Source organism: Macrotis lagotis, chromosome 1 (assembly GCF_037893015.1).
Source record: "Macrotis lagotis isolate mMagLag1 chromosome 1, bilby.v1.9.chrom.fasta, whole genome shotgun sequence".
In the NCBI taxonomy this organism is placed as follows: domain Eukaryota; kingdom Metazoa; phylum Chordata; class Mammalia; order Peramelemorphia; family Peramelidae; genus Macrotis; species Macrotis lagotis.
Window position 1 is genome coordinate 663,305,649 of NC_133658.1, and position 15,960 is coordinate 663,321,608.

At 33.6% G+C, this 15,960-nt stretch overlaps 1 protein-coding gene across 1 annotated transcript in view; it reads left to right on the plus strand.

Annotated features, from left to right (window-relative positions):
* Window positions 1-15,960, plus strand: part of TMEFF2 (transmembrane protein with EGF like and two follistatin like domains 2) — a 272,583-nt gene that overhangs the window by 201,503 nt on the left and 55,120 nt on the right. The window contains exons 6-7 of the mRNA XM_074215466.1: window positions 3,712-3,860; window positions 4,822-4,881. Of these exons, the coding sequence (XP_074071567.1) occupies window positions 3,712-3,860; window positions 4,822-4,881 (209 nt within the window). The remainder of the gene's footprint in view (window positions 1-3,711; window positions 3,861-4,821; window positions 4,882-15,960) is intronic.

A 15,960-nucleotide genomic window follows, 5' to 3' on the forward strand; every position in this document is an offset into this window, starting at 1 on the left:
TCAGTTCCTCACCTGTAAAATGAGCTGAAGAAGGAAACAGCCAACCACCTTTGCCAAGAAAACCCCAAATGGGTCACAGAGTCTTACAGGACAACAACATACTTCAAATAAAGTGCTAAGCACTGGAGATACCAAAACAGACAGAAAAGCACATCCTCTTCTCAGAATTCACATTATAATAGGAAAAACAACCTCCATTGATTAACTGATTGATTCTGAAGGGATAGTCTCATCTGCTTAATATAACTTTTTTAAGTATGATGGGGTGATTGATTAAATTCAGATATCTAGGCTTTATTCACACTTAGAGTGAAGCAATCAATACTTCTGTTTGATAAAAATTGAATTTGTGATTCCCTTCCTTCACACAGCATCAGTGTTTCCTTTTAAATTTTCAACTATGTCCCTTCAACAATTTCAGGGATTTTTTAAAAAACTAGAATCTGTTAATTCTAGCCCATTTGATTTAACTAAAGTTTGTCTCCCTCTCTTTCCCCTGAAACTTTTGTTTATTCCATTCAATTATACTCCTACATTTCAAATCTCTTATTATCTCCATAGTTTTGGGAGACCTTTTGTAAATCTTATCTCATTCTCTCCTTATGTAGATAAATGAAGATAGGTTGTTTCTACTCATTTTGCTTGAGGGTGATTCTTAGATAAAATCTTTAAGCTTCTGAAAGCAAAGAAATTGAAGGTGCTTTAAAAGGGAAATATTCAGCTATTATACCTCAAAGTTTTTCCTTATGGATTTATCTGCAAATTTATGTTCCTGATGTATCTTCTTAAGTAGTATTCCATTCCAGAAAGATGAGAACTACTATTTTCTCAAAGAATAAAACAAATTCAGTATATAGATATTATCATTCCTTTGTAGAAATTGGCCTAGTTAAATGCCCACCTTTGACAAAACTTTTCTTTCCTTTGCTCATTTTTGGCCTAAATTTTAAAAGGGATTATACTAATCTTATAAATTAGATTGAAGTAATAAAAAACATAAATTTAGAGTGGGTTAAACATTAGAGGTCATTGGTCCTGTTGTTCTTTTCCAAATGGAGAAAATTGAAACCCAGAGAGAAGCAATTTGTTGAAGGTTTTATATATAGTAAGTGGCCAGACTGGGATTTGAACTTACCTACTACTCTGAATCTAAATCCAGTTTTCTTTCCACTTTACCTAATAGAGAGAGACCATAATTATTTTAACTTTTCACATATAGATTTATGATTTAAGTAAAACTTTTTTTAACTCTACTAATCTAGATAATTCAATTCTGTTTTTCTTCCATTCAACTAAGCTTTTGTAACTGTTCAATCATTTTTGATTATGACTGATTGTCTATGACCCCATTTGGGGTTTTCTTGGTAAAGCTAACTAGAGTGGCTTGCTATTTCCTTCTCTGGCTCATTTAACACATGAGGAAACTGAAACTAGTAGGGTTAAGTGACTTGCCCAGGGTCACACAACTAATAAGTGCCTAAGACTGGATTTAAACTCAGGTCTTCCTGAAGACCAGTCCTCTCTCAGTACCATGTAGCTGCCTTTCAAATTTGCTCTTCTCTAGACTTGCTTCTTTTTGTTAATAGGACCTTAAATATAGGCCTATTTTTCAAAGTTGCCCAAGGTCCTGACCTATCTGGCACTCTTCCCTTTCTTCACCCTCCAAATTTAATCAATCAGCTTTCAAGATCATTTGGTTTAAGCTCACAATATCTTTTTTTTTAAGTTTTTGCAAGGCAATGGGGTTAAAGTGGCTTGCCCAAGGCCACATAGCTAGGTAATTTTTAAGTGTCTGAGGACTAATTTGAATTCAGGCAGTGCCAACTCCAGGGCCGGTGCTCTATCCACTGCGCCACCTAGCTGCCCACTTTTGAATGTACATTCTCATTTTTGTTCCCAGTACAAACAACTCAGGTCAAAAACTCATTACAATAATCTCGCTATTATGGTAGCATCATATTTATTCATTCTCTCAGCAGTTATTCAATGCCTACTATGTACTAGGCATTATTCTATGAAAAGATTCTTGCTCATTATTTAGTTGGTTTCCTTGCCCATATTTTTTCTTTTCTCCTGTGGGTCCTACAAACAATTACAAGGGTAGTTTTCCTAGCACAGTTTTGGTTACTTTAGCAATAGGCTCAAAAAAGAGGCTATGCCTAATATATAGAGATAACTATTCTTCAAACCAGAAAAAATCTATGTTAGATGAGTTACAACAGACAAGTTTTTTAACCTCTCAGTGCTCTATCTAGATTACAAATTGCGAGGAAGGTCCCATCTCCTATTAGTAGAAGTAGATAAACCAAAGAAATTAGTCACCTCACCTGGAAGTTCATTTTTTCCCCCTTTGTCAGACCCCCTTCACTTAAATCCAATTCACTTGTATGTCATGGCATCACATCTCTGATGTCTTGATCCTTTTTGAGAACACAGGACAAACAACAGCATCTGCTCAAAAATCTTTAATGATCCCTTATTCCTACTGAACAAATTATGACTTCCTTCACATAGCATTCAGGATGCTTCATTATCTAGTTCCAATCTTGTACTTTTTGATACTTTTCTGTACTGCCACCATACACCATACCTGTGTAAATTCACAGCTCATCTATATTTTATAGTCTTGAAAAGTTAAGAAATTTTGTTTATAATCAGTTGTTAATTTGTATTAAAGAGAAGACAAGAACTCAAGATTTCTTGACAAAAATTGTACACACCTCCTCCAGACCATGTTTAATACATGTTTACTGATTTGAATGAAGGTGGAAGGAAGTGTTTATTTAGCAGCTTCAAAACATTTTATTTCATATGATCCTCACAATAATCTTGGAAGTTGAGTCCAATTATGGTCTTCATTTTACAGTCAAAGAAACTGAGGCAAGCAGACATACTCAAAGTCATAAAACTAATTATTGTGTGAGGTCAGGCTGGAATCAAATGTATATATCTCTAGGCCAAATATTCTATTCAATGTACCACTGATCTTCCAGCACTGTGTTGATGGGGGCACAAGAGAAGTATTTATTATGCTTTTGCTGAAAAGAAATTAGAATATCATTGGAAAGACTACTTTTAATGTGAGTTGGCTTCTTTTCCTTGCTCTTAGAGCTTATATTCAAAGATAGAAAAAGTAGTATGAACATACACAAGAGGTGAGTAATAAAACATCCATAAAAGATTGAAAATACCTATCAAAGAGGTTTTTTTGCCCTTAAAAATTAAATAACTAGAACAGTACATATTCCATTATATGCCTAATAATATATTTCTTTTCTACTTTCAATAAGAATATTGAATTTCATTCTGTGGAAATATCTTTTGCTTTCCTCTTATAAATATTTGATTATTTGTATGGAGCTTAAGTCTGATCAATTGTATCTGATTAATGAAGGGTTGAAAACAGTATGATTTCACATTAAGAATTCAGATACAGGACTTCATTTCTATCTCATATCCATCATATTCCACAGGTACTACCATGGAGATATATATAATTTTCAATGGTACTAGTTTAATGACTTTCTCTTCCCCCATTCTTTTTTTGAAGACTTTCTTCTGTTTTTGAATCACTTTATTTCATTCAGAAAGAAAACTCAAGAGTTTAACCAGAATACTTATAAGTAATTTTACCAATGTTCATTTAAGCAATGTGATAAAAGTGTTTAACTTTGTATTTTATTTAACAGTTCTTTTGTTCTCTTCTTATAGGTGTGTGTGCAATATTGACTGCTCTCAAACCAACTTCAATCCTCTTTGTGCTTCTGATGGGAAATCGTATGATAACGCATGTCAAATCAAAGAAGCATCCTGCCAGAAACAAGAGAAAATTGAAGTCATGTCTTTGGGTCGATGTCAAGGTAATGCTTCTACCAAAATTTATTTTAAAGAAATTTTTGATCTTTCAGCAGAAATAAGAAGAGAAAGTAATTTACTCTTACAATTCCAAAAGAGGCATCTAATTTATAGTACAAAATACAATCTAGAATAGTGGAAATTATCTCAATTAGAGAGATTGTTTTAACAATGAGCATCTTTCATTATGTGATATGCACTAGATTTCCATGGTGCCATGAATATATGTTGATCTTTTCAATAAAGCAGACTAATTTTTCCCTAAGAAGTTTAATTTAATTTAATTCATATCAACTAACATTTAGTAGTTAAATTCTATATTAAATGAAACTGGAAAAAATCTAACCAGTTATTTTAGGAAAAATTTCTGGATTCATTATGAAATAATTTTATTTGATAGTATTCAATCTAAGGCAATAATATCACATTTTTCATAGACTTCATTAAAATAATTTCAAGTGCATATGTAACAAATTAAGAAATACCAGGGGTTTGTTCACTCAATTTTTTTCCTTGAAATCCAGTCAGTTCATTAGGTTGAAGTTTAAAAACAGCACAACTGCTTTCAGACATTGCATATCTTCTTCATAGACCTGAGAAAAACTTTAGAAGTTATCATCTTAGGAGCCGCTAGGTGGCGCAGTGCATAGAACACTGGAGTCAGGAGGACCCGAGTTCAAATGAAAACTCAGACACTCAATAATTTCCAAGCGTATGACCCTGGACAAATCATTTAACAATCCCATTGCTTTGCCAAAAAAAAAAAAAAAGAAGTTCTCAACTTATAAAATTCTTTTTAGTTGTGTTTAAACAGAAATAGACACTGAAACTTTGTTTGGAATCATAGTCACAAAATACCCTAATTTTAACAAAGATATTACCATAGAGTAAAAATTAATTTTGAAATTAAATAATCATCCAATAAAATCAATAAATCCTCATTAGTATGTATGTTATTTATCATAGATAATACCACCACAACTACTAAATCTGAAGATGGGCATTATGCAAGAACAGATTTTGCAGGTATGTACAGTTTCAGCTATTCGTGTGTGATTTCTTCTATAAAATTTTCTGGGAAATAAATATCACCATTGTTCTTATATAAAGGACTTAATATGGTCAGAAGCTTATTATTCACATCTTGTATCCTTCAAGTTTTTAATAGGCAATAGTTAATTTTCATTGAAGCAAAAGATACATACCCCCCCCCCCCAGTTAAAACGTTGTCAGGAATGTCAGAAAGATATAATTAACTTGTTTTGACAGTAGGAATGTTTCATATGACAAAACATTTATCAAATTAATGGGTACCAATGGAAATTAATGCAGGTTTTATGCAGCACATTGGAATATATGCAAATGCTCTAGTATATTTTTAATTTTACTTTTTTTCATAAAAAGTCAGCTGGAAAATATAGTTTTTCTATTCCCTTATAGTAAAAAGGCTAAAATATAATTGTGTTCTTAGAAAATCCTATAAATAGACTATAGTTTGCCTCTGTTGAGATGCAAAATTAATAAGATATGTATAATCATTTTTTAAAATGATAAAGGTCTTTAATTTATTTACAAGTTAAAATATAGCTTCTAAGTCATATAAGCTTTATAAAACATTTTAAATAAAAAAATTTGGATGTTATTTAGAGACTATTAAATTTTTCTTCTAGTAGTATCTTTCTCTAACCCACTTTGCTTAATACCCAGATTCATTTATGAATAACCTAAATGAGTGAGAATTTACTGGGAGTTCTAATTTCATATAGTTTTATAAAATTATCCCAAAGTATTTTTGTAAGGTTTTTTTGGGGGGGGTGGATAGAAAGTAAGAAAATGACATTAATGAGTTATATATATATATATGTATATGCACTATACTATACTATGGGTTCCTATTCAGCTGTAAAACATTTACAGCTGAATTTATAGCCAACACTTATCCAAAAGAAAAAGTACATCTTATCTTTCAGGATAGTTGTATCATTCTTTCTGAAGGTTGATCTCCTCTACAACCTTTCTATAGTTATATGTGTAAGATGCAAACCTCTTAAAAAAAAAAAAAGAGAAAGAAAAAAAGAAATTGAGCTGCAACAAAAGTGAAAAATTCAGCCAATCACTTTTGGTCATCCAGTCTCCCAATATTGGAAATGATTGAATTTTTTCAATTTTCATTTGATTGGCTGTCATCATATAGATGGGACTCTAGAATGTATTAGGGACTTAAGGTTATCATGAGTAACCATATAAAAAGGCTACTTCTACATTTTTTATATATGAAATATTAAACAAAATACAATTACAAGCCCTGAGGATAGAATTGTAGTGCATTTGAGAATTTTTAAGTGGATAAACAACTCCTAGATACATTTTGGGAATTTTTCTAGAATTGTGGATATTCTTATATTCTTCTATCCAGGGAGTAACTTACTCATCAACAAAAAAACAAAATATTCAGCAATCACCTTTTTATGTGTATAATTTACTTTGACAGACCAGGAGGAAGACTTTTCTTGTAGCGTATGATGGTCACAGAATTCTCTATAATATGGTCAGTGCATGAACACAACAGCTTTCAGCCTTAAGTCTTGGCAGTGAGATGAAGAACTCTTTCAACTTATCTATTTTAAAATGCAAATATGTATGCCATTTAATAATGCTGCACCAGCAGCAGAGGCTGTTATTATCTCCAGGCTGCTACTGATTGCATAACAACATTTAGTCCATTTTAGATAGGTTCTGCAATTGATTTTGATTTCAAAAGGAAATAATATATACAGGTTTAAATAACAGGGTCTGTGCATTTTGGTATCTGTGCTTTCACTTTATCCACATATTTTCAGTCTTTCTTTTTTCATCTGTGCTTATGCTACAAAGCATAGTAAAAGAGAAAGAAAGAGCTGGCAAGATTGTTTCTATCGATGCACATAGTTCAAATTCCACTCCTTGTTTATCTAGCAAATCTGACTGGAATACTCAAGGTAAAAAGCAAAAATTAAAACTATGTTTAAGTATTTGTTATTCTTAAACATTCTAATTTAAGAACATAGAGGGTAATGAGGAAAGGAAATTGGAACTATACGTCTGTTCATGTGATTCTGGAAACAAATGTGATTCTGGAAAATTTCCATCCACCAGTGAGCACAAGGCTGTGTTTACATGCCAATACTATGTTGATTAGGTAAAATGCACCCTCCATCAGCAACAATTTCTATCTAAGTAGTCAGTACATCCCATCTATATGATGAGTACTTGGCCAGAGACATAAATGTTTCTTATTGAGCCAAAGTTTGCAGATTACTTAATTGATTTGAGCAAAAGTTCCCAATTCTTCAATTCTAAATCCGAGATGGAGGCCTCCATCCAAACTATGTCCTCTATTCCATGCTTTTTCAGTCTTTTTTTTTTTTAAAGTGTCTGACTGATGAGAGAAAATACACCAATCTAGAGGTTATAACTGTCACACTGACAAAAGAGCATCCACTCACCTCTGTTACCTAGGAAGGCCTCTACTGGAGAAGCTTGGCTAGTAATTATGAAATAATATCTGACATTGATAAAGTTCCTGAAAGGGTTTTACATACTTATCTCATTGATCCTCACTGCCAAAGGATAATAAAATTTAGTGCCAAAATTAGACACAGATATCATCTAGCCCAACCCACTTCATTTTACAGATATATAAACTGGTACTCTTCATGCTTATGTTAAATTATAAAGAAAAGGTTATATTTTGTTTATTGTTTGCTGGAAAGTATGTGATATTTTGAACTATATATGGGTTATATACAAATATGTGTTTATATATAGTGGAAATAATTATAGTTTTCATTCTTTCTACTATATACATACATATATACATACATATATATATGTATATATACAGAGAGAGAGAGAGAGAGAGAGAGAGAGAGAGAGAGAGAGAGAGAGAGAGAGGATTGTTATTTTCAGTTGAATCTGATTCTTCATACCTCCATTTGAGGTTTTTCATAGCAGATATAGGAATAGTTTGCCATCTCTTTCTCCAGCTCATTTTACTGATGAGGAAACTGAGGGAAACAGGGCTGACTTGCCTAGGGGTCACACAGCTAGTAAGTGTCTTAGGTCTGATTTGAACTCAGGAAGATGAGTCTTTCTGACTCCAGTTCAATACTCTATCCACTGTGCACCCAACTGCCTCTAAGGATGTTTGGGGGATCATCTAATAGTTCACTTTGTCCAGAAGACAGTGTACATGCATAAACTAATATGAAATGAAGCTAGAAAATCAGGTTGAAGCCAGATTATATCTTATAGTAAAGGATTTCCTTTAAGAAAAGGCTGTTTAATTTTGGACTTTGTATCTCAAGTACTTGAACATAATTACTTCTGTGCCTCATATGTTTCTTGAATTAAATTGAAGGAAATGTTAAGGAAGGGAAGACTGGGACTGTAAAGACTTGATTAATGGAGTGAGAAGAGAATTACAGAAACACTGGAGAATAGCTTGAGAGGAAGAGGTGAAAGCAGTAGTAAAAGTAGTAATAGTAGTATTTGTATTGGTAGAAGTAGTAGTAGTAGGGTAGTATAGTAATAGTAAATGTGGTAATAGAGGTAGTAGTAGTAGTAGTAGTAGTAGGTAGTAGTAATAATAGTAGTTATATCAGTAGTAGTACTACTAGTAGTAGTTAGTAGTAGAGTACTAGTAGTAGTAATAGTAATCAAAGTAGTAAGATAGGTAGTGTAGTAGTATTAGTAGAAGTGGTAATAGTAGTAGTAGTAGTAGTAGTAGTAGTAGTAGTAGTAGTGATAATGTAGTAGTAGTAGTAGTTTAGTAGTAGATTACTAGTACTAGTAGTAGTAGTAGTAGTGATAATGGTGGTAGTCATAATAATTGTGGTAGTAGTAGTAGCAGTTGTAGTAATAATAGTAGAAGTGTATTATAGAAGTAATAGTAGAAGAAGTGGTAGTAATACTAGTAGTAGTAGTATTAAGAAGAAGTGGTAGTAATATTAGTAGTAGTAGGTAGTAATAGTGGCAGTAGGTAGTAGTAGTAATAATAGTGGTAGTAGTAGGTAGTATAGTAACAGTAAATGTGGTAGTAGAGGTGGTAGTAGTAATAGTAGTAGTAGTAGGTAGTAGTAATGATTGTAGTAATACCAGCAGTAGTACTACTAGTAGTAGTTAGTAGTAGAGTACTAGTACTAGTAGTAGTTATGATAATGGTAGTAGTAGTAGTAATCAAAGTAGTAAGTTAGGTAGTGTAGTAGTATTAGTAGAAGTGGTAATAGTAGTTGTAGTAGTAGTAGTAGTAGTAGTAGTAGTAGTAGTAGTTGTGATAATGGTAGTAGTAGTAGTTTAGTAGTAGATTACTAGTACTAGTAGTAATAGTGATAATGGTGGTAGTTGTAATAATTGTGGTAGTAGTAGTTGTAGTAATAATAGTAGAAGTGTATAGTATATATAGTATATAGTATAGTATATAGTATAGTATAGTAGAAGTAATAATACTAGTAGTAGTAACAGTAGTAGTAGTAGTACTAAGAAGAGGTGGTAGTAATATTAGTAGTAGTAGGTAGTAATAGTAGCAGTAGGTAGTAGTAGTAATAGTAACAGTAGTGGTAGTAGTAGGTAGTATAGTAACAGTAAATGTGGTAGTAGAGGTGGTAGTAGTAGTAATAGTAGTAGTAGTAGGTAGTAGTAATGATAGTAGTTATACCAGCAGTAGTACTACTAGTAGTAGTTAGTAGTAGAGTATTAGTACTAGTAGTAGTTATGATAATGGTAGTAGTAGTAGTATTCAAAGTAGTAAGTTAGGTAGTATAGTAGTATTAGTAGAAGTGGTAATAGTACTAGTAATAGTAGTAGCAGTAGTAGTAGTAGTTAAAAGTAGAGTACTAGTAGTAGTTGTGATAATGGTAGTAGCTGTTGTGGCATGGTAGTAGTAGTAGTAGAAGTGGTAGTTATAGTAAAAGTAGTAGTAGTAATAATACTAGTAGTAGTAGTATCAATAGTAATAATAGAAGTACTACCAGTAGTAGTAGTAGTAGTAGTAGTAGTAGTAGTAGTAGTACTAGTACTAGTAGCAGTTAGTAGTAGTGTACTAGTGTTAGTAGCAGTTGTGATAATGGTAGTAGTAGTTATGGTGGTGGGGGGAGTAGTAGTAGTAGTAGTAGTAGTAAAACATAGTAGTGAAAAGCTACCATGTATTTAACATCTAAGATTTGCATGTGTTATCTCATCTGTTCCTTACAATACCTAGGAAGTAGGTGCAGTTATTATTTCTCCTTTACAAATGAGGAAACTAAAGCTGTTTTTACTAAGGTTAAGTGACTTGCCCAGGTTCACATAGTTAGCAAGTGTCTAAGGAAGAATTCCAACTGAAGTGTTCTTGATGCCAATTAACACTGACTCTGTAGAGTGTTTCCAAATCTGTTAGTACCATTATCAAGATCCCTGGTTTTTTCCTTTGTTATTTTAAAGATTTTGAGAGACTCAGCACAAAGAAAAAAAGAACTGGTCTTGAAATTAGGAAGACCTGGATTCAAGTCCTACTGGACATATTCTGACTTAAGTGACCCTGGGCAAGTCTCTTAATTTCAATGCTCTGGAGAACTCTCTAAAAGTATAGATTACAAAGAAGAAAACTAACCTGCATTTCAAGATCTGGTTAAACAGAAGTTAGGGAACTCCCTGAGTTCCTGTACCAAAATACTCCCAAGTATTGTCTTTATCCTTATCTGCTCAAAAAATTTTGATGGTTTCTGCTCACTTATTGAGTAAGGTATATGGATTCCCTCCCCTGGCATTTAAATATTCCTCCATCTGGTTCCAATCTTGTAACTTTTCAGACATCTCTTCTCTAATGCCTTCCACATGTTCAATGTGAGTCCTCAAACTTTTCCCACCCTTTCTTATATCTTCACCTAAAAGGAAAAAGAGAACCATCCAAATCCTTTTGTCTTTTCTGTGATAGCACGTAATTCATTTGCTTGTTTTGAACAAAGCAATTCATAATCCTTTTAAAATGTGAACTATTTTGGTCATCTTTAGTCCTTCAAACATACATGCCCTCAGATACAGAAAAAAAATGTAGAAACTATTGGAAATTTGAAAATGCAGAGTATGAAATTTTAGGATGTGGTGATACTTTTCATGTTAAAAGAAATGAAAGAGATATGAATTGTTCTTAATAAGAACAAAATGAAAGTAATAAACTATCATTAAACTGCAAAACTCCTTTCCTTAGGATGGGAAAAAGATGTGAGTGTGAGTGACAGGTGATATTGAAAATATGAAACAATACCTTCAGAGTTTTTATGTGCTATTGGTTTGTCCATATTGAAGGATAAGAGGAGATGTATAGATGTATCAATCCAAAATATTCTCATACCTGTGTGTTTATAAAACAGTTGTGGTCAGAAGCCAAAACCTAAGAATTTGTCAGATCATCATTGCCTACTCTAAATCTTTTGAAAACAGTCTCTTAATGAGACCTAAGATCTTAGAATTCTGACTCTTTTGTTCTTAGAACCAGAGTGACCTCATCAAATAGATTAAGTGACTATTTAATTGTGTTTTATCTTCTCTAAGATTTAGCCTTAGATAGGGGAATATTTCTTCATCCCCAACTAGGGAGACATTTGGTAAAAGAATTGGAATTTGAGCTCTTTTCCTTTGACAAACACCTTTGCCATATGCTTTTAAAAGAACAAGACAACAAGACTCAACCACATTATTCCCCTTATCTGTACCATCAAGACATATTTGATAACCACATTTGATAATTACATTTCTTTACTTTTCTGTCTAAAAATCTGATGATTGTGCTTTAAAAAATGAGGCTATATATGCAAACTACTGGCTTGTGCTTAACTCTATAATACAGTAGGTCTAAAGCATTCATAGATTATGCCTATTTGTATAAGTAAGCTTGAAAAGGTAATCTTCCTTTTCTTCATTTGTTCTGAATATACAAGATGAACATAAATGCTGCAAACTAGATAACTTAATTTCCTTCACTTCTCTCCCTTAGCAGCACATAAAATCCAGACTTCTCAGCACAAGGTACATGACCCGTTATAATTTCACTCCAGTCTACCACTGCAGCTATTTATCCTCTTCTCATCTCCCAAACTCTAGCTGAAGAATCCTATGAACATGTATTATTCTTCAACATGTTTTGCCCTTTACTACCTCTATTCGTTGGCTCATGCTATTTTCTCTACATGGAATGACCTCACTTGTCCCTTCCCCTATTTCTACTGACCAAAATTTTGCTCATAAATTCAAGATTCAGCTAAAATGTCACCTTGTCCATAAATTATCTTTCACTAACCATTTCTACATGACCAGATGAGATATTTCCCTCTTCTAAAATTCTATAACATTAGTTGTACTATCTTTTATGGAACTTATCACACACTGTCTGATGCTGTAATTTTCTGTGCACTCTATTTAGATCCCCTACTAAATCCTGGTAGATTTTTTGAAGGCAGATAGGATAGGAATAGAAGGGGCAGTTAAGTAAATAGAGCACTTGTCCTGGGGTCAGGAGGACCTAAGTTCAAATCCAGCCTCAGACTCTTGATACTTACTAGCTGTGTGACCTTGGGCAAGTCACTTAAGTCCATTGCCTCACCAAAAAAACAAGGAATAGAACAAGATAGGAAGACAGATAGAACTGAATATTGTCTTTCATAAGGGAGCTCCCTCTACTAACGCAGGTGAAAAATCAGTTTATAGTTATTGAGACTATTTAGCAATTGACCCAAAGGATAGAACTCTGAGTTTGGAGAAGACCTGAGTTCAAATCTAGCCTAAGACATAAGCTGTACAACCCAGAGCAAGTCCCTTGACTTGTCTGATTCAGTTTCCTCACAAGGTTGCTGTGAAGATAGTTATTTGTAAAGCACACAATAACACAAAACCTGGCACGTAATAGATGTTTTACTCCTCTAATCTCAAATTAGACTTACCTGGAACCCTGAGAGAGTTAGTTATTGGGTTAGAGTCATATAGCCAGTATGTTTCAGAGGTGAAATTTGAACCCAGATCTTCCAGATTTTGGAACCGTTTTTTTTTTTTTTTTTGCAACTAAACCATATTGCTCTGTTATCTCTTTTAGCCACTATGATGACAAGTACAGAACTATGAACATAATAAATGCTAAATAAACCTTTGGGGGAAGCATAATGAACCTCTTTGACAAATCCTTATGGGCACAATAAGCATAAAAAGCCTCATTATTAAAACTACTTAACATTTGAGTAGAATCTTATTGATGGAGTCTACTCATTTAGATCCCTTGTGAAAATAATTTTAGGAGATTTTCCTCAAGATCAGTAATAGGGTTGGAGTTGAAATCATAGTGACTAATACCTATCTCACAGACATACTAGCTGTGTGATTCTGAGCAAATCATTTAAGCTCTCTATGCCTCAGTTTTCTCATTTTTTTAAATGAAGAGATTGAGCTTGAAGACTTAAAAGGTCTCTTTCAGTGTTAATTCCATTATCACAAGTTGATGTGGCAAACAAAGAGCAGCACCCTGATGAATTTTTAATGTTACCCCTTACTGAATTTGCAGTCTCATTCCACAAGTTCTTGGTACAAGTTTGGAATTGCAGTCAGTGGCCATTGTCTACAGTGTTTCATGTCAACTTATGACTCTCAGGGCAAGAATCCCCAAAATATAATAACTTATTTTCAGAGTGAATAGACTACTGATTCAGGAAAACTTAAGTTCAGTTCTGCCTCAGACATTTTCAAGCTGTATGACACTATCGGACAAGTTACTTAATCTCTTAGGCTCAATTTCCTTATCTTTGAAATGGGCTAATTATATAGCTCCTTCTTCAAAAGGTTGTTGAGGATCAACTGTGTGCAGCAATAAAGCTTTCTGCAAGCTCCAATACACTACTGCTATTTTTAATTTTCATTTATTATTATTTTTTCTTCCATTCCAAAGAAGTTCTTCCAAGAGGAAGACAAAGAAGCAACAATGGCCATAGTATATACTGTGGAACAGGCCTGTTGATTCTATTAATTCACCAGTAACAAGTGCAAACGGCTCCTAAAGCTCCATGAAACTTTGCACTTATAACAATACCTACTTTAACTGTACTAATCTAGGGTTGAACAATACCTAAGCAGAGTAGCCAAGCTAAAGGCCTTTGAACTATCCCCTTCCCCCACACTAGTCTGAAATGTTCCACATAACAAAGGATTCAAGCAAATGGGATTTTCAGGCCAAAATAATGACACTATTCTATAGACAAGAGAGAGAACCCAGCCAGGGATGTTAGCATTGATAAACCAGACTTAGTAGTAGTACTAATCAGTCTCTGGAACTCAAATATCTAGACATCCTAGGAAGAGTGGAGAGTAGAGGTAATGGAACAGGATTATGGAATAAGGACAAAGATATGTGATCAATGTGTTCTTACTTTCAGAAGAAAACAACCCTTTGTTCTCAAAGAGGACCATGATATCAGGGATTTGATGCCATGACATTCAAGTGAATTGAATTCAACTGAGGGAGGACTGTGCAAAGTCACCACCTCTCCTTCTCCTTCAAAGCCATCTAGTTCCAATAGTTAGATATGGATCAGAATGCCTGGAGATGATCCTGGATTCAATGGAAGACCTTGACTATTTAAGATAGGGTCTTAAACATCTTTTAGTTTGATTGCAGCAGAGCCCATTCATTGATTGATCTTTATAATATAGTACCCCCTTCCTTAAAAGAAATCACTCTGGAAGGGGAAGACCCTCAGGATTTCTGGTTATAACAGAAAGAATTGTTATTTACATTCACTTTTAGCCAATCAGGACCAAAAACAATGATCAAGTGGGGATGGATACATATATGGCCCAATTCCCCTCCTTCTAAGAGCTTCCAGAATTGGGGGTACAGAAAACCATCCAAAAGCCAATAGGCTTAAGTATCTGTTCCTTCAATGGAGGAGGGGTGAGGTGTTCCTTGAGGGTACTTAAAACCTCAAAAGGAAGAAAACAGAAAGGGAAGAGTGGTTTTAAAGCAGCCTAATCTGCTTCATAGTTTTGCCTAAAAAATAACCCTGTTAACTGTACTTAGATATATAAGGAAGGAAGAAAGGGAATAGAACAGTCATTCAGTGATACAAGTATTTGTAAACAAGTGTTTCTTCAGTTAAGAACATAAATATTAGAGTTGGAATGGAGCTAGAGATAACCTTAGAGATAGCTTAACTTTTTTTGGTGACTTGTATCCTTCTGGACTGGGAAAACCTATGAACCCATTCTCAAAATAATGTATTTAAGTGCATTAAAAAATTCATTGGAATAAAAAGAAAATCAATTATATTGAAACAAAGATGATTTTTTTTTTCCTTATCCAAGTTCATAGACCTCTTAAACCTATCCACAGTCTCCTTGGACATCCATTAAACCATATTAGAAATCCCTGATCAATCCAAACCCCTGATTTTATAGCTCAGTCTGAGGACCAAATTGGTTAAGTGTCTTTATTAAAGTACTCAAGGTCAACAGAAGAACCTGACTTTGAACTCAGGTTTTAGGACTCTATATACCAGTGGTGGTGTTCTTTCCACTAATCAAGGACACTTCTCACTCTTAAGATTCTACTATAAGCCTGTGCATCCCTGCTCTGCTAATATATAATTTCATTAAAAAATCAGGAGAGTGGAGGTGACCCATAACACATGACAGTCAAGCAGGCAAATGTATAGCAGTATAAGTGAGAAAGACTGTATAGAAGGAGAAAAAAAATCAGACAAACTTGAGACAAATACATTTAATTCTAAAGATATGTACAATTTTCTGCATGAATTTCTGTACATTCTTTTAGACTAGCTCATTTTAACAATAATTAGCAACAGTCTTTCTCCTAGGAATGAGCAGAATGCATTCAGTAAAGGCTAAATTTTGAGCAACCTCATTATTTCACTCTTATGTGGAAATAGGGTAGATCTTTATTTGCTTGGTCTTAATGTTGAAGTTCCTTAATTTTGTAAACTCAGATGGTAATTCATGCTGATGTCAGTTTTTTGTTACTCATTATTGCATATCACCTAGAAAAGAGAAGATTCAAGGAGAATATAGTAATTCTATCCCAGTAGATGAATG